This window comes from Megalops cyprinoides, chromosome 5 (assembly GCF_013368585.1).
Source record: "Megalops cyprinoides isolate fMegCyp1 chromosome 5, fMegCyp1.pri, whole genome shotgun sequence".
Taxonomy (NCBI): domain Eukaryota; kingdom Metazoa; phylum Chordata; class Actinopteri; order Elopiformes; family Megalopidae; genus Megalops; species Megalops cyprinoides.
In genome coordinates, this window is record NC_050587.1 from 21817522 (window position 1) to 21843674 (window position 26153).

Here is a 26153-nt window from a genome sequence, read left to right on the forward strand (position 1 = left end):
ATCTTGACTCCTTGTTTTGCCTATTTCTAAAAAACTATAACATAAAGGACATTTATATATCATAAAATAATCTGAATCAAGACAAAGAGAGACAAAACTGTCAATGTAGAAATGTGCAGATTAAGACACCACACCAAACACAACACACTCCTACCTTAGGGGCCTCTTTTTAAATGGAAAAAGCTGCAATGCTGACTTAGTCCTGATCAAAGCACCAGATGGATTTCTACAGAAACTGGGCTCCTCCTGCTCTCCTGTTTCTGATGGATCCACATTGGAGGTAGAGCCCTCTCCAGCCTTGGGACTGTTCATCATGCTCTCTGACTCAGACCTGTTAATCACACCCTTTTGATCTTTTTTTGTCCTAATTCCTAAATTATGGTTATTGCTATGCCAAAGTGTATTCCATATGATATATAAGCTGACACTGATAGCAAAAACACAAAGTATCTGCCTCCAGCCCCCTGCTGTCTGAAGAATCTGTCTGATCACATGTGGAGCTCAACGGACTGTAGCCTCATGCCTTATGCCTAACTGCCCAGTTCACACTAACACAAGTAGCACACACCGCACTTAACAAGTGCACTGCTGCAGGGGGCCAGATGTTGCCTCCAGAGAAGTGTCCGATTTGGTGAGCAGGAGCGTTTCCTTTGAAGTCACTATAGGAGCCCCCTCTTCCGGATTACAGGGTCTTTCCTGTGGAAAGGGCAGCAGTGCTAGTGGTATGAAGGAAGCAGTAGAGATTGGCCATGGAACCAGGCACATTGTGCAGCAGTGGCGAGGAGCTTACTGTGAATGCCTTTGGGTCTGGAACTCACATTATCTCAGCAGCGGGGATAATCGGAGAGCATATCCTCTTCCCCCTTCCCTGATTTGTGCTTCGAGGTTTCTTTGGGTTCCTTTGTGTCCAGAGCAGTGGCCTCACTGTTGTGCTTGGTGACATCATTCATATCCTGCTTGGACATCCCCTCCAGATGTCCCCTGACAGCAGGCGGTGGACAAGATTGATTTGCCAGAGCTCCAGAACACGAAGAAGAGTCAGTTTTGACTTGTTTATGGAATTACACAGTCAGACTGGCTCTGTTTCAGGAAGGATAGCTCACTGCCTCCACACCTCCCTCTTTGACTATGCCCACCTGAGTCGCCGTGGCATCTTGTGGGACTGGCTGACCTGCTGCAGGGAGGACAGTGGGCGTGGAAAGCAGCCTGGGATGTGCTTGGGCTGGGTGCCATCGGTAAGGTCATCTGCGGGGGCATAGATTCCAACACCAAGTTTTGAAGGAGGAAGGGATACAGGAGCATCAGCTTAGATGTCAACTGCAATTTTTTGCAAATTGACTGAGTAAGGAGAATTGGCTTGATATTGATCCACCTCCACTTTCTTAGCTGATGTCACCTAGAGTACCCTCCCACCTCATCCTTATTTCCCATTATTTAAAAGACACAGGATTTTTTGACCAGTAGGTTGGACATACCTAGGTAGTATATGAGCCCTGCGAAGGAATCGGTGTGCTTAGAGTGTCCATCTAAAAGACTTTGCCTGGGGTTCATTTGCAAATACCTCATAACTTTAAAAAGTAGCGCTAACATTAAACTCAAAATGACATAAGAACAAGAATAAATAAGAACTGTAAATGCAGCTGATTCGTCATAAAACAACTCAGCTGTCCTGTAGTGGTTCACAACCAGAATGAACCAGAATGGGAACCAGGATGCCCCTGATTGTAGTCACACTTCTTATGACTTCATTGGGTGAACTAACTGAGTGATGGAGGTATTTAAAGCTCTTCTTTACAGTTCTCAGATCAGCCTATACTGACCCGATAAAGAATAAGAATAAGGGTACTGTTCTGGGGTCAGGGACTGCACTTCTGCCACCCTGACAGTAGATGTCTTTTGCATTTTGTATTAAAACTAGAGAAGTAAGTGAAAACTGTACATACTGCACTGGAAACACTGCATTTCAGTTGAAGTCAAGGCAAGTATGCAAGGAGCAAACCAGCAGTTTTTTTTAATAAGATTACAACACAATTTCCAGGCTCAGAGGATGCACATGCAACACATTACAACACTGTAAAATTTACAACATCACATTATGGACTTTACACAAATGATTTCTCACTATTGACATACATTTTACAGTACAAAACACAACTGTTGCTTAGAAAATGAAAACAGCCTTACATATTTAATCAATCTTCTTCTCCCTTGACAAAGTTTGAGTGTAAAAAACATTTTGTTGCTCCAGCACTCCAGTGGAATCACAATGCTGAAAAAATCACTCTCAGATAGAGTACATTGGAATTGACTGGTGACTGATTTTTAGATGACCAAATTCAGATGTTTTGATTTGTGCGCTTAACACCTTTTCTGTACATCAGACGGGCTGTTTTCTGATAAAGCAGGATTTTATAAACCCGTAAATCTGTAGTAAAGTGCAGTAACTACTCACTGAAATACACACGCAATAAATAACATGAAACCACCAGCATGTTAGCTAAACTGTGTCTGGCTTGGCTGAACTACCTCAGCAGAGGATTGCTTTAGTATGGCAGGATCTGTCTGCCTGCAGCTGACAGCTCTTTGAGTGTCCCAGCTAATCCTCTCGTGTGGTACATGGCTCTCATTAGCCGCAGGGATTTCCTTTCTGCTACACCCCAGAATACTGCTGAAAGGGTGAGGGAGTCCTCGCTTGATGAGAAGCTGCTGATGAGTGGCCCATTACATGCCAGTCCAATTAGATGCTCTGAGGCTCCCCCTTGTGGTGGGAGGCTGCAAAACACCCTTCACTGGCTAAGCATGCTTGCAGCCATTTTGCAGGCCACAGCAGAGATCAGCGCTGCTCCCCGTCCACTCCCTTCTTCAGAATGGATGAAGGTGATGTCACAGCGAGGGGTCAGTTCCCGAACTATGTTGTGAAACTTGTCTTGGAAACTAAGGATAGAAAACAAGGAACAGAAAAGACCGTGAAAAAAACATCAAAGAGGGCAGTGCAACATATTTCTATGGACCTGGGGGGAAAACAGAGGCATGCGGGGAGAGCATTCTTAAAAATGAAAACTGGGCTTGCATATGTGCTGGAAATGTCTTACAATGTTTGCTGGTGGGAAATTGTTTTTTTCCTGTGGTTTTACCCCTGAAAAGAGCTCCCCCAAAACCCTCACCACTCCTCCCGTCTCTCACCAAGGGTGCAGCTTGTAGACAGAGCCATCGACACCCACGGTGATCTTCAGGGCCTCCTGGTTGCGGTGCTCTCTCATGCGGTTGATGATGCCAGCGAGCCCTGCCCCACACATGTGGGCGGCCCTTGTGGACACGCTTTCACAGGCCAGACGCACAATGTCGCAGTCAAGCTCCGAGGGCAGCACCCCCAGCGTGGTCAGGATGTTGTAAATCTGCTTCCTGTCCCCAGAGTCACTGCCGAGAGAGGAGGGCCATGTGCCGATTGAGCTCGGCGCTGGTGGCTAATGGTACACTATCTATCCTGACAGGTGCTTGACTTTTCAGCCAAATGTGTAACTAGGGAACATTTCCTTTTCCTTTTTTCAGCCTAATATTGCTTGTGAAATCTCATAGATGTTAGGGGTCAATGCCATTTTAAGTCCATTAATTCAGGAAATGATTTCAAATTCAATTCATTAACTGAAAAATCTTTATTGAAAATGAGACAGTTTTCAATTCATGAACTGTGTTGCTTTAAAATGGAGCCATACTCAGCTTAACTCAATGTATATGACATGTATATACTATGGATTATGAAGGTCTATGGTAGAGGTTCTTACCTCTCGATCTGGGAGACGAAGCGGGTCTCGAAGCTTCCCCGGGTCTTCAGCAGCTCGGAGGCCTCGCCCTGGAAGAGCAGGTTCTCGTTGACGAGCTTCAGCAGCACCAGACGCACCAGCTCGCCCATGTACTTCCCGCTGATGAGCTTCTCGTAGCTTCTCAGGGAGGAGAGGGGGCGAGAGCAAAAGGAGTGTAAATATGTCATTTAAGCACATGGATCTGCGTCAGACACCTCTAAAGCGCTTGGAGGTTGGGGGGGTGGGGGAGCAAGAGAACGCTTCCTGCTTGCTGTGTGCTTTATCAGCAGCGGGTCTATGAAGGTCTAGCCTGGCCACTGTCTACAGTAAACATCCATTAGAGCAAGAGCGCTAATGATGGGCATTAGTCTGCATCTCTGGGCCAGATTGATGGGTGCTTTATGGTGGCAGTGACGGGGCACAGCAGAAAAATAAGGCGGCTGCCCGGAGACAGCACAAGGGCCCTGAGGGGTGACGTGAGCTCAGAGCCTGGGAGATGGGCACTCTCTCCAGTGTGGCACTTCCCCACTTGCTCACGAGACCCCGGGACACAGAGGGACATTGCTTCCTGTGTACTATGCTTTAACCTGCTGTACTGTACAAAAGTGAGCCCCAAAAAGTAATACAGCCAAATGAGAGAATGCATTTTCACATACGGCAAAATGCACTGAAGCACTATCTGAGCAGACAAGCAAATCGTTTTTACTCAATAAACACACATATAAAACAGGAAAGGGATAGATGGCTAAATTGATAAGAAAGCCAACAAGGCCATATTTGTGCACTAAGTGCAACAGCATTCAGGAGGACGGGGTGACAGTGACAGCAGTGGATAGGAGGGGTTATGATAGGGTGAGGGGAGAGGACTCACAGCTGCTGTCCCGGGTTGAGCGAAGTCTCGTCCACTTTTCGGTCGTACTCAAGCCGAAACTCCTCCAGTTCACCATTGTCTCCAAAGGCCCCCCACTCGGTGTTGACACACATCCGGCCCTCATCGCCTTCCACCAGCTCTACCGTGCGCATCTCTTCCATGTAGCAAGCGTTGCAGCCCGTCCCTGAGGGAACGGCAACCAGTCAGCACTCAAGTGCCACGCCATAAGGATATATACGTTATGATAAAAAACGAAATAACTAAAGAGTTTCTCCTTACCTACTATCATCCCGACCTCGCAGCTGCGATCCTCGTAGTAGCAGGAGATCATGGTGGCCACCGTGTCGTTCACCATGGCAACCACATCCATCTCAAAATCCTAAAGAGAGCGCAGTGCTGTGTCAGATTGGAATACCTGTTCCTCATGATTCATACGAACATACGTGGATATAGCGGATATCATCAGTAGAGACACTTTCGCCTTCTACTGTTTTTACACACTAACGCCTCCTTGATATTGATGATAACATTAATCTTTAACAAGGGCGTGTTGCTTTTTTCTTTGCCCACAGTGCAGACTCTTCAATGATTGGCTAAGATGTGTCACATGGATGATCTAAACCAATCAGAGGTGAGTGTATCTTTTGTAGCAAAGAGGAAAGCAATAACTAGCAGGAAGCATTAGCACTAGCAGGTACTGAATGCAGGGGGGGATAAATAGACTGACCCCTCTCCTTTTTATGGCGTCTCTCAGCAGACCCACAACATTGTTACCCTCCGCCCCTGAGGCCTTGAATCCTTTAGTCCAGTTCAGTAGGATTCCCTGGATAAGGGGGAGAGGATTGGAGACACTTGTTAGAGGACATCTCAAACTTTTGTTTTTTTGTGTCCATAATTGATTAAAACTAGTCACTTAGCATGTGTGTCTAACTGGGACTTGAAATATTCAATTTTCAATATTCTATGTTCAAATTGAAAATGTCAGTAAGTGTTTCTAAATCAACCTTGGGGAAAGTGTCACCACCAAGCACACGTCAAAGCCAATCACACTGATTTACAAATGCCCCCGACACATTCCCTGTGTTTTTTCTCATAATCCCTGGTGCATTTGTACAGTAGGAAGTGCCCTGTTCCATGTGCTACTGCACATGCTGTGTGTCAGGGCATGATTTGACACGGCACGCCTCTCACCTTGTCGATATCCTCGTGTCGCACTGGAAAGGAGAAGGTGAACCCCAGGGGAAGCTTCTTGTGCTTGAGGTTGTGTTTGACCAAGAAGTCGGAGATGCACTCAGCAATGTAGTCAAAGAGCTTCACAGAGCAGATGGAGAAAGGGACAGGGAGTTTACATCACCGGACGGAATGATGGTGATTTCTTTACTTATGGCAGGCGAAACTGACAAAAGCACCATATCCCCCATCCTTGTATGCCTGTGGGGATGGCACTCACCATTTCCGCTGTTCCTGTCATGGCATCTTCTGGGATGGAGTACATCCGGTGCTTGGTCTCCACCTTCCAGCCCCTTTCCTCGTCTTCCCCCACCTTCACTAGCATCACACGGAAATTTGTACCTCCCAAATCCAGGGCGAGGAAATCTCCCACCTCTGAGGGGAAAGCACAGAACATACAAAATCATCACTGTGTGCAGGCAAGCACGTTCCTTGTTTTGCCAAATATGTCACATATTACTTATGTTTTTTTCTTTGACACTGTCAAAGTCAGGTGCAGTTCCTTACTGAAGAGTACAACTCCATGGCTGTTCAAACTGAATTTGTACACATTAGCCAAGAGACATAAGAGATGAAAACTTCTCCCTGAACTTAATCTGTTGTCCTTAACTTCAACATAAATGCTAACATTACTTTCAATGCAATCCGAATGTATTTAACACAAATGTCATTAATTTTGGTGACTCCTAGACTTGCCAAACCTTGGGTGAGAAGAAAACAAAACATTTCCTTTTAACTGAGTAAAACAACCAATGTTATTGAATCCAAGGGTAGATGTGCTCCCCCATTTTTTCCCACACATCTCAGAGATTTCATTACAGGAGTCATAAGGACATTCTGCTGGCTCAACTGGTGGCCAGAGGTTCCAGCACTACTTACCAGATCCCTCTGGGGTGGAGCGCACATAGGTGGGTAACATTTTAACGCTGGCTTCATCATGGGTCTCCATACGCAGTCCACGGTCCATCTCACGCTGCATCCTCCGCATCACTTCCTTTAACCCCTCCCTCTCCAGATGGAACTCAGAAAGGATCTGATCCACCTGCAAGGGGAGACAGAGAGAGAGGGGCAACAAAGTGTTAGTGAAGATATCAATTTTTATTTGGTACGGTACCCTTTCTTATCAGATTGTTACAAAATGATTTATAGTGCACTACTTCCAGATGGATTAAAATGAAAAAAAAGAGACCAAACTGGAAAAATAGAAAAATTATTTCTAGAACATCTTCAAGAGGTGATCAAGACAACTTGTGAGAAAGGATATATTACATGAATGTGAGTTATTACTAAGCTATTAAGTGACAGTGAGTCTGCCATAGAGTAATGAGATAAAGGATAAAGTGTGCTTTTGTGTACTTCAGAAAAGATCATTCATTAACAATAGCCTACAAGCTCTACTTTCTTCCCTGATTGAACACACATGACATTTGCCTCCCCAGATCATCTTCTCAATACTTAAATTTAAAATGTTACATTTTCTCCATCTACTCTGAATAATGACCCTTCTGTGCTGGAGTTAATTATGTAATTCTAGCAAGATTCTGAAAATATTTTCCATCTTTTCTGGATATAATAAATTTATCAGTCTCAGTTCCTGAACATCACACCACTGGGCCAAGGGACACATTTGCAAAATAACCTTTTTTTTTCAAGAAAAAATATTTTTGACCTTAGTTTTCCTAACTCCAATAGCATTTCTCTTACTGGGAGAGAATAATTGGTCTCAGCATACAAAATGGATGCAAAATTTCTTCCATGAGTATGTCAGCACCTGGTGCAAGCCGCTAACATGCTCTCTGCGACTTGTGGCTAATATGTTTTTCACAAGATGAGCACAGGGAAAGAATATCAGAAAGACCAGTGCGCAAAACATTACCCCTCCATCAATGAGGAGACAACTACATAGATCCATACACTAAAGGGAATTTAGGGAAAAGATAGGGAAACCTGACATATTACTGTACATTTGATTATTCTAAAATGTAAGAGAAAACTGAAATGAACATAGTCGTGTATTTGTTGTGTGTTATACTAACCCACGTAGAGAATCCTTTTTCTCTAGAAAATAGGCTTATAATGTTCCAAAACAGCCTAGGAGCATTTACATGCCTGTCCCAGTTCACTAATCCAACATAAGTCTGCCATTACATACATTTTTGCATCACTGAGATGTACACAGTAATTCTAACCCGTGGGACTAAGACAGCACCTGGCCTTGCTTACCAGCTCTGGGTGTCGGACCTGCCACACACCAGGTAAAATAAGATTGAGGGCACCTTAAAAAAGCAGATTTCTTACCATCAGAACTCTCTCTACTATGGAGCTGTGCCTCCTGAACGCCTTCATCTTCAGCGCCTGGCGGGGACTGATGCGAATCATCTTCATGAATGCGTGTGTGTTTGCCACAGTGCAGCTGCTCCCAGTGAGTGTGTGCGTGTCCTTCTATGCGTGTGTGAGTGCCTGTGTGAGCGCAGAGCACTGCGGAGGACTGCAAGTACACGAGGAAAGGAGGCTCTGCCGTTTTTATGCTTCACGAACGGGGGCTGGCCAGACAGCCCCCCCCCCATCCACACACATACACACGCACTCTTTTTCTCTCTGACTGACAGCTGCACATCACGCCATGCACCCACCTAGACTCCACCCCTCAAGGGCAACTCTTATCTTAATCAATCTACTGGACTTGATCACAGGTCAAACCTTCAAAGTTGAATGACCTGATGGCAAGAGCTAATTTTAGAAACTTATCTCCAGAATTTACTTAGTTTTCATCACTTCTTCCCTGCCACCACCCAAAAGAGGTTTCTATTTCTGTCCTGGCACTGAAAATTCCCAAGGTCATGCCAAAACAAGTGATGCAACAAGTGATGATAAATGATGCAATATAAAATACAATCACTGCTATTAAATGCCTATCAATATAATAGGCCAGGTGTCTATATAACTAACGTAAAGATTGACTTGAAGTAACTCACCTGACTGCCCAGATTTTGAATCTGCAGAAGTATTAGAAAGGCCCTTTCTGTACAAATTAGGGAGGTTTGCACATATATGCTGTTACATTTGGCAGTTGTGTCAACCTTCTCATAAAATAGTACAATGAAGGGTTAACGTATACCATTGTCATACTTAGCCACTCTGTTGTAACACAAAGAAACCATGGTTTTATTTAGAAAAATTTGACAGTGTCAGACTCTCAGACATTTGTGCAATACCTGTGAAGCAACTGCATTGATGTGGACACAAAAGTACACACTTTCAACCTCAATAATCTTGCCCATGATATGCATGGTGTGATATAATGTGATTTTAGCACCTTCAGTACTAAAATCCTCTTTTTTAATTTAAATAGTTGCACCAAAGGTATCTGTTCAAGTGTTAAACAGCCCCTAGAACTAGATAAATCAAATGGTATCTTCTCAGAATTTTGTACTGGTAATTGATTGGTTGACTAAATTATTTCTTTGACATCTTTGTGAATATCTGAGGTTGCCTAGATGTCATATGCAATTATTTGTTACCTGCTGTTTATTCAATCAAATTAATTGCATTTATCCTACAATCTTATGTGAATGCTTTTCTGCACTGGAGGGTCAGAGGGTTGAAAGCTGAGAGATTGCAAAGGCTGCAGCTGGTGAAGTAGAGGGTCACTGTGTCAGATGTTTGTGCTTATCAATACAAACAGAGGTTTATATTTAGATTTGACCCTCTCATATAATACTTAACCAGTTGACCTGACCTGCATGTGAGAAAGACAGGTTTAAGTATAGGTTCTGAAATAAACCCTGATCAAACATAAAACGATGCATTAGTATGTTAAAATAAAACGACAAAAAAATAAGGAATATACCTGTTTGAATATCAAATCATATCATATATATGTGTAACTATATATACATTTTTTCTTTACTGAATGACATCAAAAACAACACTTTCATATATTTATCCTCAGCATCCTTTATAAAATTGAAAAATAATGGCACATATCAATCTAGATGGCTGTATTTAGTTACAGGAAAGGGCAAAGCACATGTAAAGTACCTATTAAAAAGTAAAAGGAATCACTCCATAGTTCATTCCTTTAATTTTTTCCTTCATGTTATTTTTATTCAAACTTTAAGAAAGAAGGATGGAATATATATGGGAAAACATTTCTGTCACATATCTAATCAATTTATTTTTATTAATTAACTAATCTGAGCCTTGCTAATTAACTGAGGACATGTTAATTGCAGTCATCGCAATAATATATCTGAAATCCACACACATATACATTTTTTAATACTTCTATTTACTTTTTACTGTACTTTTACCTTATGATAGAGTAAATAATTGTTCTAACACTGGGCCGTTCTGCCTATTGTTAAAAAGCAAAGCAAAACTGTCTGTGTCCATTCAAATATGAATGTGGCTTGGACATGTGTCTATTAATTACAGTGAGTTTATGCTTACTGTACAGCTATGGAGTTCGCCTAGAGTTACTTTAGCTCAGTGCAATAATTAATCTGATAAAAAGAGACCTTAATCTTGACCAGAGGCTTTTAGCTTGAAACAGTTTTATGAATAAACTTCATTTTCTCTGCAAACAAAGAAGGAATGGGGCACACAAACATAAGCCAATATGCCATTGTAATGAAGTTTATTTGGAATTCTAATAATACAATGACATTTTACTTAATATTTGAGCACATTCATTAATTGACTAAAAAACTTAGATTGGCTGTGTGCTAAAAATGCTATAATCTACCAAATTATTTAGAATAGTGAACTGGGTTACATTAAAAATGCACAAATAATGAGGTAAATAATAAATTTTTTAGGGAACACCAGGGGGCATGTTCAGCTTTCATTCAAATATCTATTTTTTTTACTCTGTTTTCAAAGAGGGGAAGCTCTATGCACCCCTCAGGTGGCAGGTTATCCCACTACTGACCATATCTCCCCTATGAGAAACCTTAACAAGTGCATCACTGGGTCTGCTCTTTGGCACAGCATACAACCCACTGCTGATACAAAAAGCAAACATTGTTTTAAAAGATGTCTACTATACATTTACACTGGACTATGACCATCAGATTTTTTTGTTCACAGAGTAAAATTAGTGTCTTGTTTGCTTTAACTTAAATGGCCTTTTCTTGTGTGTATTTTCTGAAAGTGGTGACTAATGTCCCAGTCTATTCTATATATCGCCTCTCAGTTTACTCTGACATTCCACTGTTCCACATCGCACACAGAAAGTGTACTTACACTTACTTGAAACTGTCAATGATGGCTTGCAGTCCTATATAGTATCCCGTCCTGTAAGTGGCTGTTAACACACCTGTACTTTAATCTTACTCTTAATGCCCCCACAGAGCTGTGATTACAGTGATCTGCGCTGTCTCAGAATATGCATGGTCACATTTAATCACAAGGATCACAATGCCATCAATCAATCTTTGTAGTACTCTCAGTTCAACTTATTATACTACCAGCACTTATTGTACAACTTATTATGCTACTACCACTTGAACATAAAACAGTAATTCAAGTCCATAACAACTATCATTATGGAGCTGTGTTCTCAGGGGCAATCTCGGCATCATGTGGCGTTGCATTTGGGAAAGGATCTTTGAGTACGACGTCACTGTTTGAAATTCCAATCAGCATAAAGTTCCATGATGATCAACATGTTCAGACATTGCTTTTAACCATGCTAGCCACATGCGGTGAGGACTGGCCTTCCCCTTACCTTCTCGGTGATACGGCGGTCCATTCTGCGTCTCACACACGTCATGTCTGCTGCTTTCTAGGACTTCAGTATGCCTGCTCGGCTAAACATACTTAGTGCAGAATCTACTGTACTTTATCTATTCCAAAACCATTTGCAGAACACGTGAACCGTAAATTTACGGACATATAAGCCACTTTCTCCTTGATGCACAAGTATTTGCATCCATATTTATCTTTCCAGGACCAGCTAAGATCTTCTCAGCTTGAATTCTTGGCGATGATCAAATAACCTGCAACTGCATCACTGTTGTTCTGCAGAAAAAATAGTCGAGCAGTTTCATTTCCACCAATTAAATTGACACGGTGAGGAAAGTAATTGAGCTTTATCATCCCAAGTCTCTATCATTGGTTCGATCTTTTATCTGGTCTTTTATTTTTTTTACCGTCTTAAACTTTCATCTTGTAAAACACGCAAATTATCTCCATAAAATAACAGAAAGACCAGCTTTTACATGCGCCACTTTTTCTTGCTTTTAAACCGTTCGTCCTAGCAATCTTCGTGATTCCGTGACTCTCGTGTCCCAGTAATTCCCATCTGAAACGGTGCGTGACTGTACCATCATTTCCGCGAAGAGTGCTGTTTTAAGTGACGCGATGAGGGAAACCGGTTGCAGATTGAGTTGTCATCGACTATGTTATTCAAAACATTTCAATGTCAGGTGTGTATGTAGAGTAATATGATGAATCAAAGAGCGCGGCTGTATTCTGTCAAAGTTGACTATATTTGTCCACCCTCAGGCACCTGAATTTCGTTTGGATCTGTGAATGTCTGTAGTCCTAAAATGGATCATCTGCCCTTTTAAAAAAGTGAACGTGCTGAAAATAGACGTTTGTTCATACTGCAAAATTACTTTCTCTACTTTTAGTGATCAATACCCGACTGTCATCCGACTTTTGCAAATTCAAATAGGGCCATATCCATCTTTATTATAATTTGGAGAGGAATGTAATCGGAGAGGAATTACGCACCATCAACTTTTAAGGGCTTTCCCTGCATCAGCCCTGGTGTTTCCTCCTAAACGTTTTAACTCAGTTACCACAGCAACCGTAGAGCGCTGTGCTACCTAACGTGTCCTCATCCATTTCCATGAAAAGCACTCAGGCCTGTCACACTGCCTCACTCCAGGCTACAGGTGCTCTCTAACAAATCTACCCTGTAAGGATTAATCAGTTGCCATGGCAATCTTTCAATCTGCTCAATCCTAGAAGGCATTACCTGTGTTTGGAGATGGTAAAATCCTTAAATTGAGCAACACTGGAAATTCTGGCATCTGACAATCACTTTGGCATTTATGTGACAGAACATTCTTACCATACAAGGAGGTAAACATGCACAACTACTGCTTTCAATACCAAATGCCTAAGCTCTGCTTCTCCCGAGACAGGAAAAAAGCCCTACTGCTCAGTCAGAATGATTAATACCTATAGTGTCAGCAGTGTGATGTTCAAGACTGTCCCACAGTATGATACATGATTGGTAAAATTGTAGAACCAGAAACTGGAAATCAAAACATATAGTTTATGAAATGATAAGTATCAGCACAGGAGATTTTTCTTAAGGCCAACTGTTAATGTTCTGGGAAAAGAGGGCTGCATAGTGTTTTAAGTTGATCCTTAATCTTTCTCAATTAAAGGTTGTTTGGATAAAGTTAAAGTTCATATGTTAAAGATAAAGTGTGAGATGCCACCAGCATGCATTTCCCACACTGCCAGGCTGAGGTGTTCCAGTTAGGGATTTTACATGGTGTGGGCAGCTTCCACACACCCTTGTCAGGGTTGACTCTGTATACAGCTGAATAGTAAGACTGTAGCTTGGAACCTGGAGCTATGAGGACAGTGAGTGCTGACCCAATCAAACACACAGAATGGTTTGGGCTATGGCTTAGTGTGTCTTGTCTGGACATCACCTCATTTGCATTGGTGACTGCAGCACATTGACTATTTGCTGAAGGTCTGAGTCTGTCTCAGGAAAACTTAAGTTCTTGCCCAATCATCAAACATGCAGGAGTTGGTACACACAGTGACTGGGCCATTCATAGCTGCCCAAAACAGCAGACCATTACAGTCAAGGTGAGTAACTGGCAATACCACCACATTGCAGTAAGTCAGCAAAGAGGTCAAGGCTGGGGAGGTTGGCATCCTGCCTTGTAACGTGGAACAGTCAAAAAAGGAGAGATGGTGGCGTAACATGCTGGCAGACATTATGCCCCGCTGTACTGAAGATCATCAATAAACCGTCTTCTCTGTCTTTCCTTCAACCGGGGTCCAGACTGAAATTTGTGTTAACAGTTTTTATTAGTTAGCTTACAAGCACATTCAGTTTCACCAACACTACTGATACTGCTACTACAAGTAAAGCATGTCATTTGGGAACAGGGTAGAGAAAATCACAAGTTTGTATATATTTCAAAATGTTATCTTTGATCATACAGTGTGGTTATGTAACAGGTTACAGCTCAATCTTCCTGTATATTAAGACGGTCTTATTTGACTGTATTTTGTTTCATCACTGTTAGGTTATATTCAAATACACAAAATTGCATCGGCATTCGGGAAAATCCTATAAGCAATTCTTCAGAATTCATGCAGGTCTTTACTGACACTAGGAAAATTTAGTACCATTTGTCATTATATAACTGATCAAAACACAACAGAGAGTGGAGAAACTGTCAGTTGAAAATGTGTCTACTTCAGGACTTGAAACGTACTAATAACAGAGTCCACTGTGCAGGGAAAGTGGAATTTACATTTACCTACATGGTGAGACCTACTAATTATGTCTGAAAAGCAGTCATTAACAAAGTCAAGTTGGGAACAGGTGTTGGACTGTTTTTCTGAGGTGTGTGTGTTTGTTTTTAATGTATGAGGAACTTGCAGAAGTTGAACTTGTTCCTGCAACGGTTGTGGAAAGTTATTCCTTGGTCAAGAAATTGGAAGAAGTCTGAAGTAAGACTTTAAATTTGTACAGCTATGTTAGCAATCAACTGTGAGCAGTGGACGGTGAGCTTTTGCAATGGCCCAGGTAGAAAAATACTGGTTATTAATGTAAAAAGCTGTCATTTCATAAACTATGCTGTTTTGGAAGTTGTAGGACCACTGCAGGAGTAGCACGTCAACTGCTATTCCAGTTTTCCAAGCTGAATTTATTTATTTTAACTGTGTAACCCCGTGCAACCGCTATTACACTTTTAATTAGTAATATCATTCCCGACTCAATCTACACACGAAGGCCGGTGAATTTTCACTCACTGGTGTTTCTATGTCCAAAAGAGGTAGAACCGCCGCTTTGCAATAATTCACAGCATGCACATGTACCGTTTACACGTCTGTGCATGTTCCTACTTTCCACCGCTTCAACTCCCCCTCGTGGCAATCCCATCCCAAACACACTGTTATTCGCCCTGAGCTAACACTCGAGCTTGTGTAGTAAATTGGAATCAACGAACTGAATTAGCTCATCTGTTTGTTTGAAGGTGTCTCTGTGGGAGCTAACGCTGATTTGAATGATGTAAAGTAAGTGTTCCGTTTCTCCTTGACCTTCTTGAAATTCCCAAGGTGGCGTAGTCCAGATGAGATTATAAATATTGAAGTCTAAACGCAAAAATGTTACAATATTCTGTGACAATATGGGAAATAATGTGAAGGATATGTTGTGATTGCAATGCTTAGAATGAAGATGTACGTGTAAGACTGATCCCTTTGGAGACTTCAAACGAGAGTTTTCCCTCCAAAGTTAATATGAATATGCATAGATAACGATGATACGGTGGAAGTGTCTGCATTACATTATTGTCGTCACTAGAAATATAAAGAAAAAGCGTTATACTGTGCAGTCACGGAAATTTGCGCCAGGGCACAAGTTATATTGGACGAACTATACCACCAAGGAGAAACAGCAATAAGAACGTTTGGGTGGAACTATACATGCAAGTGCTGCATGTTGGTTGGTGTTTTGTTAGGGTAGGACCCATTTCCGCCAGTGACGTGTCTGGGAGAGAAAGGGAGTTTTCAATTTTCCTTTGGTTGAACGTTAGCTGTTTTGAAGACCCACCTAGTCTGCCTTTCGTGAACAGCGCCGCTTGTCTTTTTCAACATCAGCGTCAGCCTTTCTAAGACTGTTGTAACAAATATTATCTATTCGAGTTTGGGGCGGAGTTGAATCTTGGACGGCTAAAGAAAGGTTTGTATTGTAGCTAAGCAGCTCTTGCTCGCTAACTTCCTAGCAAGTAAGATACTCGGCTCACGCCACTGTCTCTTGGAATTGTGTGTCAAAGAAAAAGCAAATAATTTTAAGACATGACAGCCTCGTTCTCTCGTGGGGTAGTTTGCTAGATAACTAGCTGGCAGTGAAACTACCATTGCTCACAGCTAGTCAGCTAGTTTGCGAACCTTCACTAACTTGCCGGAATGGCTAGTTGTTGTTACGGACAAACAGTAGATCGCTCGTAAGATAGCAAGCTATGTCACACGCTTAACACACTTACCCAATAATGTAGCTAATTAAATTACTCGTCCCAGACGCGATCGAGTTTGGCATCTGGACACTGATCGATTGGACATAAGGAATGTTACGAAGACAAACGCATCTTTTGGAACATTTAGCTTGACAACTAACACTGTAGCTATGCTAAACAGCTAAAATGCTAGCAAACTAGATGTCTAGTTGTGAAAAAATGGAAGTGTCACTGCCAGCTAGTTACCTAGCAAGCTACCCCACAAGAGAACGAGGCGATCGTGTCTTACAATTACTTGATTTTTCTTTATCTGACAAACAATTCCGAGAGACAGTAATGTGAGCCGAGTATCTTATTTGCTAGCTAGTTAGCACCAGGCTAAACAATCATACTTTCGCAGGTTCGCGAAGTAGTAATCCATAACGGCCTTGGCAGTTGCCAGTGACAGGCAAGGCAGTTAAGAGTAATCTACATCAATGTCTTAGTATTTACTTTAAAAGATAATATTGATAAAATAAGATGGAACTTTTGTATAAATCCGTAGAATGTCTACCGTTACCTGCTGAGCAACGCTGTGACACTTTGTCGAGTCATGATGGCTTGATAAGCTGTTGCACCGCGAATACAATATGTTACGAACTCACGGAATTTAGCCTTAGTTATTTTTGCGTTTTGGCATGTTTTTGTCTACTGGTGTCGCTTCAGCCCCTTGTTAATTACATAGCCTACACTGGTTGACAAACTAAACAGTATTATGGAGGCTACACAGTTACAGAACGTTGCTGATGATGGACTCCGCAGTGATTCCTAGAAGACTACCGTTATTGACACACCTCGATGATACATTTGTAGAGCGAGCAGGGGATGAGGCCATTTTGATCCAAAACACTAAGATTTGTCCAACAGTCAGCTATGTTTATTAAGTACAGTACTTGGTTAACATCGAATACGTCTGCTTTTGGATTGACCCAAGTACAAATTGTGACCTTTAGATCACTCTTCTCCAATTTAATATGGATTTTGGTACCTGCAGGAGATATTTGCACAGAAGGAATGATGTCATTTGAAAATGATTTCCCACTACATTCTTTCCAGACCTTAGAGCATACGATGTATACAGGTTTCTGTTCCAACGTAGTTCTCAGGCAATTCTTATTGATTGAGCTGTTCATTTAAAACTGTTGATTGTCAACAGTCATTTATACTGTATATTTATGTTGTATAACTCTTTGTAACAACAAAAATGCCATTGAGCTCATGTCTGTGCTAATACTGTACAAAGGGAAAGTTCTTTATTAAATATATTTTGGTAATGAATGAATTTTGTGCAGCTCTTTAAGTTAATCTTATGTGTTTATTCAGTTAATTTTGAACAACTGTTTGCTTTTAATGAATAATGTTGAATAACTTTGTAAATTTCTAAATTAAAGAGCTGAAATGAAAAGGTAGCTCACAGAAACCCATGCATTTGTGTCTCCCGTGTTGGAATGAACACATTTCAAACAACCTGTGTCCGAGACAAAGAGCTCACAGCAGATTCTTGTTCAGTGATGTGAAATCCAGACCAGGATTCAATTCAAAAGCTCATTCAAACCTAATAAGCTGAGAGCTCAACTGGAATGAAACTCAGCCTATGTGGTGGGCCCCCAGGACCTTGGCTGTGACGCACTTGTCCTGCTCTGGCTGAAAGTGGTGGATGTGTGTGAGCCAGGCATGACGTTCGCTCTGTTGTGGCTTTGCAGGGGCAGCTGCAGACACCACGAGCGAGATTCCCATCTCTGTAGCACCATGAAGCTCTACAGCCTGAGCGTTCTGTATAAAGGCACCACCAAGTCCAACTTGCTCAAAGCCGCTTATGACCTGTCCTCTTTCAGCTTTTTCCAGAGGTCCAGGTACGTTACAGCTTCTCTGCTCTGTTTATACAGTGCCTCTGTTTTCCCTTTTAAAAAAGACTGCACTTTAAAGAATTTGTAAGCATGCATTTCCTGTGTTCATGTTGATGTAGATATGGAAAAAATTGAATGTTTTAGCTGTAAAAGAAACAGACATCATTTTCAGACTAAAAAAATGGATGTTTTTCTGTGCATATTGCAAGAAAATGATGTCTCCTTCAAGCTCAGCATTACATGCCCCCTTCCTCCTCCCACATTGATTCTTAGGTCCATTACAGGTGCTAACTGCCAAGGAGTGTCTGCCTTTGAAACTCTTGTTTGGAATTATTTTGGTTGTGGTGGATGGAGGAGTGATGTATTTTTTGTGTGTGTGTGTGTGTGTGTGTCTCTTTGTCTGTGTGTTGTGTGTGCACATTCCAGTGTGCAGGAGTTCATGACGTTTACCAGTGCCTTGATTGTGGAGCGCAGTTCACATGGGAGCAGGGCTTCTGTCAAAGAGCAAGGTGAGAGAACAACATCGTCTGATATCTGGAATGGCCACTACAGCCAAATACAGACAGGGCTCTGTTCTAACTGCCTGCACACACATGTGCTCACAGCAGGCGTGCACGCAAGCACATGCACACCCACATGCTCACCTATGCATGAACGGCCACCACTCAGAAACAGATGCACATACACACACACACAACACATCCACGTCCTGCAGGTGTGTTTACCAGTAGGATTGCATCCTTCGGAATCTGGAGTGAAGACACCGGACATAAAATGCAGATTAAGGCAGGGAAACGGCCAACTTCCTCCAGAGCCAGTCTATTAAGCTCTCTGTAATGAGGGGTCTGGCCAGCAAATGACACACAAATGCATACGTGTGACACTGGCTTCCCAACAGGGCTACGGCATTAATTATGGGTTGTTCATTGCAAGAGGAAGAAGAATAAATTGTGTGTGTGCATTGCCAATATATGCTTCCGTAGTTGCATGCAATTGGAATGGGGGAATTAGAAGCGAATGAAAATATGAAGATTTTGTATAGTTTTTGGAGCATAAAATTTTAAATTTTATTCAGGGCTTACCTCTGATGTGGTGTTTTGAATTTAGTTCCTGTCTGGTCAGAATGAGTTGCTTGTTTGGCAATAGCAGGACGTCATTCATGTACAGTACTCTCTAATAGGATTACAATACAGTAGTAGAATACAATACTAGTAGTAGTAGTAGAATATTGTACATAGTGAAATAAAATATTATACTTCACTCAGAGGACAGGAAGTGATGCCAGCAGCTGATTGTTGTGTTGTATCCCTACCAGAGTACCTGTGTCACGTGTACGTGCGGAATGACTCCCTTGGTGCGGTTGTGATAGCGGACAGCGAATACCCATCCAGAGTGTGCTTCACGTTACTCGATAAGGTCTGTCCCTACCTGATGCTCGGTGCTCATTGGTCAGTGTGCAGATTTTTTTTTTTTTTACCCTTCCATGGTCATGTGAAGGGGCTCATGTTAAGAAATTCCGCTATATCCGATTGGAGTACAGATGAGGTCTGGAGAGAGAAAATCCTCATGAAAGGTCTTTGTGTCTCATGCACTTGCTTGTGCACTTTCTGCTCTTGTAGGTGTTGGAGGAATTCTCCAGGCAGGTGAGCAGCATAGACTGGCCCTCTGGGTCCCCAGCCACCATCCAGTACACTGCTTTGGACAGCTATCTCGCCAAATACCAGGTAAGAGAGACAGAGCAGGGCCTAAAATAGAAGTGTAAATTGAGAAAATTCCGCATAAGGTTCCAACCTGACACCCTGGTCGTCTGTGTGATAACACATTTATTAGCATTTATTAATGCTGGACTTAACATCAGCCATATAGAAAGATTATGCACAGCACAGATTTTAATGGTTCATTAAGAATTCATGAGTCCTCTGTATTCTAAAGTGTTAGTAAAACAGCTCCACATGAACGACCTTTATTTATTCAATTCAATTCAATTCAAATAATATTTATCACATGCTGTGGAACAATTGGACTACTCGCGGCCTCTTTTTACTTATTATTATTTATTCATATTATTTATATTATTTTTTGGAAGTGTTAGTGGTTGTATATATTATATATTGGTTGTCATTATAAGGTAACTATAGAGTGTATATTGAAAAAGCTCAAGAACAAAGGCATATGTGCTATTGTGCTAATGGAGAGAGGCAAGATCATATAACCATTCTTGTTAAAATAGTGTAATTGTGCTTAAAATTATCATAAGAACAACCTTTCTGAATCTCATGGCATCAAAACTGCCTCAGAAAGCTTTGTAAGTTTATATCACATTAACATATACATCATGACTAATGCTAATCTACAGCCCTATGTCAGACTTTAGCCATTAGACTTTGTATCCATGGAGACTCTGTGTTGGTTCCAGAATCCTCGGGAGGCGGATGCCATGAGCAAAGTGCAGGCTGAGCTGGACGAAACCAAAATCATTCTGGTGAGTCTTAACATGAACACTGTCTCCATCGCTTCCAGTCTCTCTCCATCTACCAGAATGCATTCGTGCAACATGGTTCTTACAGGTCGGGTTTTTTCCGCTTTTTTTCTTAGTCTAGTTTTTTAGTCTGGGTTTCTCAAAACCTAGAGTTGCAGTGGAGTTCATTGTTTTTCAGTGAGAGCCATGTTAAAGCTCAAAGCATCTGCCATCTTGAAGCAGGACCCTACTTGGCTTTGGTGCATCAGAAATTGGCAGCGAGTCTGATGCGCATCCCAAAGCTCTCCTAGTTATAATTCTACGCATGAATGTTGGTATACAACCACCACGAGGATGTGCTCAGCGTATCTGTTGTGACTTGTCTAGAGAGTGTGTCTTCCTCTTTCAGCACAACACAATGGAGTCCCTATTGGAGAGAGGAGAGAAGCTGGATGATTTGGTGCAGAAGTCAGAACACTTGGGAAATCAGTCCAAAGCATTCTACAAGACTGTGAGTACATGGCCGCAGACCCCCTCCTGTTTACTCTTGCAATGACGGTCACAGTGTGGGCAGATCGATCAAACTCATCATCCATGTGATGTTTGGTACTCTGGGCCACACAGTATACAGTTGACGCAAGCTCTCAATAAAAGTATAGAGAAGGGTAGCAGGCTGTGACTTTCAAGATACTGTAGTCTAAACAAAATGAGACTCAGGTGGGGTGGCAGAACAAAAAGGCACTAGGGGTTGTGTTTCCACAGAGTTAATAATGAATTGAATAGCCTATAGTTTTAGGGGAAGCAGAGACCTTTAAAATGTTGAAGACTAGGCTTTACGCAGTGCAAGATACAAAATGAGGAGTCTGCATGGGCCGAATGGCCTGTTCTATTCATTAAACTTCTTATGCGTGTCCTTTTCTCTCGGTTCATTCTGTGAAGGTGCTTTTTTTATCTCTGTCTTGTGCACAGCATTTGATTCTCTATAAGACACTGGAAGATAATCAGTTTCTTCTGCTAAAGCTAAAATGTCAGCAAACAAAGGCTCATGTCTTGAATCCATATTATGTCTTGAAGTAATATAGTGCAAAGGAATGGAGAATGAAGGAAAATTGTAGTCAAAGGGACAAGAAGACATACAATCAATGTGTAGAGAGCAATAATTAATGATTTGTAACAATTTTGGAGGTAATGAGCGTATACTCACCAGGCAGAGGTCAACAATGCAATACTCCTCAGAAGAAATGTTGCTTGCTTTTCCATGCAGATGTAGCTGCTTCTATTGTTTTATCTCTGTTCCATCTCTGATTATGGTATTGTGGTGTTTATCTACACTCATTGAGAATGTGCTTATTAGCTCTGTTAAATACGTGGCTGTTTTTATGGCTGCTGTCCACTCTAAACACTTGAGAAAGTCCAAAAGCATAGGAACAGTGTCTGGACAGAGCAATATTGTGAATGAATAAATGAAAATGTTAAAAGTTGTTGAAGTTAATTTTGGATTTTACACAGAAATATTCCAGTGAAAGTAGTTGTTCTCAATTTCTTACAGAGCTTGCCTCTGAGCGGCTGATCAGCATTTCAGTTCAATAGATTGGAATTAGGAATTAGGAAAATTAAGAAGTGAACCCAGGCCTGGAATATAAGTAGAGAAGTCGCACAGTATACACAGGAACAGGAACCAAAAATTGCAGTTATCTCTCCAGGGATTTGCCACCAATGGGATTACCTCTTTGAATTGGAAATCTCTTTCATAAAAGAGCGGTTTCTGTTCTACTTATGGAGTGTTGCGCATCATTGTTATTTCATTGCAGCTATGGCTTTCCGTAGAAAAGTTGAACTAAGCTGTTGAATGCAGTGTGGCTTTTACAGATATCTGTGTGGCTCGCTGCTGTCATCTGTTGGTGTGGAGAGTGAATTACTAAAGCATAATGACCAGCTCTAAATCACTGGAGGCAAAGCAGGCTGTAGAGTTGCCCTCATAAACTTAAAAGACATTTTATATTACTGGTAAAATCACAAATTTAGCTGACGTTACTAGACCAGTAATAGGCATTCCAAATTTCATCAATAAAATTTTATATTGTAGGGGTTCACTTAACGGGTTTTGTGATTTAAGAGGTTGAAATAGTCTAATATAAGGCTTATTTTAATGAGGATCCAATATTTCAATATTTAGCATCTTATTTCATCAAGAGCTGGGGTGTTACCAAAAGCTTTTTTTTTGTCATTTCGGTTAGGTTTGAAATGCTATATTTAATTTTAAATATATGTAATTTTTTTAAAAAATTGCTGATTAATCAGAGAAATTTATTAATGATACTCTAAAACTTATTTGGAAGTGTTATAAAAAAGACAGTCTTAAGAGGTGTATGTTTGTGTGTTTCGCACAGGCCCGGAAGCAGAACTCTTGCTGTGAGGTGATGTGACGTCACTGGACTCCAGTTGCTCCTGGGCTCTTCTCTCCCGGCTCTCCCCCCCTCACCGGCCTCCAGAATAAATTCTGGGGGGCAGCAGGGTTGGGGGGGTGCTCTCGGACCTGCCACTCTGCAGTCCTGGGGGTGAAGGGGAGGTTTAGGGATTTGGGGGTCATTTTGGGTTGTCATTTACGGTTGTCGTGGAGTTTTAAATCTCCAAACGTCTGAGGGGGTGGGATTCCAACAAATGCACATTTGGTCAGTTGTAAAGTCACAGAAATAGTTTTTTAAAGGTTTCGATGAAGGGGGGGCTGATTTCCTAGACTGCACCACACTCGAACTGTCACTGTTTGGAACATTCGTTTAATTCTTCTGAAGTCAGTTGCTGTCTGTGTACTCAGGGTTTCAGCTAAGCTGCTAGGAAAGTTTCAAACCTGGGCTGCAGTGATCGGGGAATACAGGCTATTTTTGTGTGTGTGCATGGGTTATTCTGTAGCAGCTGTGTTGGTAACCACAGACCATGAAAGATAGTCTGCACATAATCTGTTTGAAACGAGCATCATCTTTATGTGCGTAACTGACTGACGTAACTCAAGACATATTCAAGTGCGGTGCAACTCTATGGTATTTTTTCCCAGATTTTCCCAGATCTGAGATTAAGTAATCTGCCACATTGTTTAAGTGACTGATTAATGGACAGGCATTGAGTTGCTTGTCATACTTGCTGTAAGTGGGGAGGTCACTTGTGTCTAATGCCGCAGAGCAGGTGGTATGTCAAATTCAATTGAGTCTTATCAGTGATGTGATTATATTGTAATTAAAATCCAATGGTTATGCGTATACTGTTTTGCAAAATGATACATGAACAGACTATTTCTGTCTAAAACACTGCAGTCAGCCCTGTCGTTTCAAGAAGAGCTGAAGACTGTATGTATGCATTAATCTAGTGTGTGCGCGTGCTTTATTTAAAGTCACTGTAGATAATATCTCATTCAATATAATATCTTGCCAGCTTTTTGTATTTGGTCTGGTGTGACTGCTAGATGGTACTGTGTTATCAGTCCTGCTTACGATTTTTTTTTTTTTTTTAAGTGAACCTGGGTTTTCTAGTCGAAGGCTGAAAACCAGTCAGATAACTGTTTATTGTGAAATGGAAAATGAAGACATCTCTGCTGTTTCACCCCTGTCTGCATACACTAAACACATTCTGAAGCTTTGCACATGTTGTGAGAAAATGCTACAGTTTTAGCTGTTTCTGCTCAGGCCAGCTCGAGGAATGGTAGAAGCGTAGTTTGTTGAATTGGGGATTGGAGAGTGTGTGAGTGGCTGGTTAGTTAGTAATTTAAAAATGGAAGTATTAACTTTGGAACACAACGGTCCCATGTGAGTTCCTGAAGGTGTAATTTGTGGAGGGTGTGCAGGGTTCAGAGGGGCTCATTCTTTTTGTGTATTTCACTAACGCGTATGAAAATGTAAACATTCCTAATTGTTCTGTACAATTCAGTACAGATTACAATATGTGAAGCCTTATCGCAGAGTGTGTGTTCATTCATTGAAATCAGCCTCTTCCTCTGTAGTGTTTGACAAGAGATCTCACTGAAGTCCCCATTTTTACCACCAAAAGCATGTAGCCCTCCTCTCAGTCATGTCATTCAGTGACACTGATGGACGTCATCTTTACCTGCTTCAGACTGTGCAAGCTCTGTATGGACTGTGTAAACTGTATGAAATAGTCTGTTTGTAGGGACAGTGGTAGATTTTTGGTTAGTATTCATTGCTTGCAGCCAAATTGTAACATCTCTCTAGGGCCAAGCTGGTACCTATCTAGGCTGCCTAAACACCAGACCACACCAAAGAGTGAAGGTTGTTGGGTTTCCAAAAAAATGGTCTCATTCTTTTATGGTCAGTAGTGTTTCTGTGCCATGCTCCCTGTCGCCATGTGACATTCTCCCTGTTGCTAGAACACCCAGCTCTTTTTTCTTTGTGTAATGACTGGATGATTTCTACCCCACTAGAGCAGAAATCTGTTAGCAGCCTCAGGGGTGAGCAAGTAGACCAGTCCCAAAATCACATGCGCTCCATGGTGTGTAGAGAATCGTGGCGATCTAATCCTCCTGCTCCTGTTTCCATTGGCTTGACAGTACATGTAGTACTTGTCAATGACAAGGGCAGTCCACGGAATACTTATACTGTTTGTGAAACTGCACATTTGAGTGAATAGGTGCAGTGCTGATTCTTATCCCTGAATTTGTTTCCTTTTTTTCCATGAACTGTAGGTGGTACAAATGGGGACTTCAGGTTGTGGCAATGACTTTTTTTCATATGTGCATTGCGATTAGGAATATATGCTTGCAGCTTTCACTACCTCTGAAGGAAGTGGGATTCTCTGTAAGCATTCTCTGAAGATGGACGCAATCTAAGTACGTGGGTAACTGTGTCTCTGTGTACTCTCATTGAATCACCTCATGTGTCTTTTGCTGTGATGTTGTACCGTGTGTTGATCTGTTTGAATGTAACTGGATTCAGGCAATGGCTGCCATCTTCTGTCTTAGATCTACAGGGTCTTTTAGCCCTGTGAGAAACAAAATATTCTCCAAGTGTGTATGCACCCAAAATACACACAGCCCACAGTCACATGTGTCCATCTATAATATTTTTTTTCTTTTTTCTTAAATATATCCCTACTGAACTTAAGGACATTTGCTTGGTAATCATGTACTTTGGACATTTATCTTCTCTTCCTTGCAAGCAAGTTAATATTTCCACACAACCTTGAGCGTTCCCTTGTCTGGGAGAACAAGACCAAAAGGCATTATTTGCGATAACGGTTATGTCCTATGATAAAAGTGGGATTTTTTTTTTTACCCTTTTTTGGTCTGTAATCAGTTCAGGACAGGATAAGGTGTTGGGGCCCAGAAAACAATTTGCTGATATATTTGTGGAGTGGTTCCAGCAGACAGAGATTTGTTACACCTCTGTTGCCTTTAGTTCAAGCTCTGTCTTTCCATCTTCTGTGAGATTGTTTGATTCTGTGTGTGTGTGTGTGTGTGTGTGTGTGTGAGAGAGAGAGAGCGAGGTCACCTTGTGAGCTTGTGCACATGCTTATGAAGTGGACAACAGTAACTCTGTTAACTTGCTATTCAATGGTATTTTCTCTGTGCACAAATGCACTTCAGTCTCTATTTGTACTGGGGCTAAGAGGTGGTTTTGTATTTTTTTTTTCTTTTGCCAGGGATGGACTAGACACCTCTGGGCAAAGGGTTCAAGT

At 41.6% G+C, this 26153-nt stretch overlaps 2 protein-coding genes across 2 annotated transcripts; one reads left to right on the forward strand and one right to left on the reverse strand.

The window, feature by feature from the left end:
- Positions 1-2040: 2040 nt before the first annotated feature.
- On the reverse strand, positions 2041-8379 carry LOC118777504 (hexokinase-4-like). The gene is made up of 10 exons (XM_036528508.1): positions 8200-8379; positions 6781-6943; positions 6122-6276; positions 5863-5982; positions 5399-5494; positions 4951-5050; positions 4672-4855; positions 3783-3938; positions 3184-3417; positions 2041-2934 (listed from the first exon to the last, which is right to left on the reverse strand). The coding sequence occupies exons 1-10, from the start codon at positions 8284-8286 to the stop codon at positions 2787-2789; spliced, it is 1443 nt and encodes a 480-aa protein (XP_036384401.1). The 5' UTR covers positions 8287-8379; the 3' UTR covers positions 2041-2786.
- A 7284-nt stretch (positions 8380-15663) lies between these two features.
- LOC118777778 (synaptobrevin homolog YKT6) lies at positions 15664-25910 on the forward strand. The gene is made up of 8 exons (XM_036528929.1): positions 15664-15853; positions 17870-18019; positions 18440-18522; positions 19329-19429; positions 19633-19737; positions 20430-20495; positions 20881-20982; positions 22862-25910. Exons 2-8 carry the CDS (start codon positions 17916-17918, stop codon positions 22895-22897), a joined length of 597 nt encoding a protein of 198 aa, XP_036384822.1. The 5' UTR covers positions 15664-15853; positions 17870-17915; the 3' UTR covers positions 22898-25910.
- The last annotated feature ends 243 nt before the right edge of the window (positions 25911-26153 follow it).

What these genes read in the sequence shown, in the direction of transcription:
- LOC118777504 (XM_036528508.1), bottom strand. Translation starts at nt 8,286, where the DNA reads ATGAAGATGATTCGCATCAGTCCCCGCCAGGCGCTGAAGATGAAGGCG. An exon ending in CTCAACCCGGGACAGCAGCT is followed by an intron (nt 3,939 to 4,671) that starts GTGAGTCCTCTC and finishes CTCCCTGAGAAG; the next exon opens with CTACGAGAAGCTCATCAGCG. An exon ending in GTCTACAAGCTGCACCCTTG is followed by an intron (nt 2,935 to 3,183) that starts GTGAGAGACGGG and finishes TTCTATCCTTAG; the next exon opens with TTTCCAAGACAAGTTTCACA.
- LOC118777778 (XM_036528929.1), top strand. Translation starts at nt 17,916, where the DNA reads ATGAAGCTCTACAGCCTGAGCGTTCTGTATAAAGGCACCACCAAGTCC. An exon ending in ACGAAACCAAAATCATTCTG is followed by an intron (nt 20,496 to 20,880) that starts GTGAGTCTTAAC and finishes TTCCTCTTTCAG; the next exon opens with CACAACACAATGGAGTCCCT. An exon ending in CCAAAGCATTCTACAAGACT is followed by an intron (nt 20,983 to 22,861) that starts GTGAGTACATGG and finishes TGTTTCGCACAG; the next exon opens with GCCCGGAAGCAGAACTCTTG.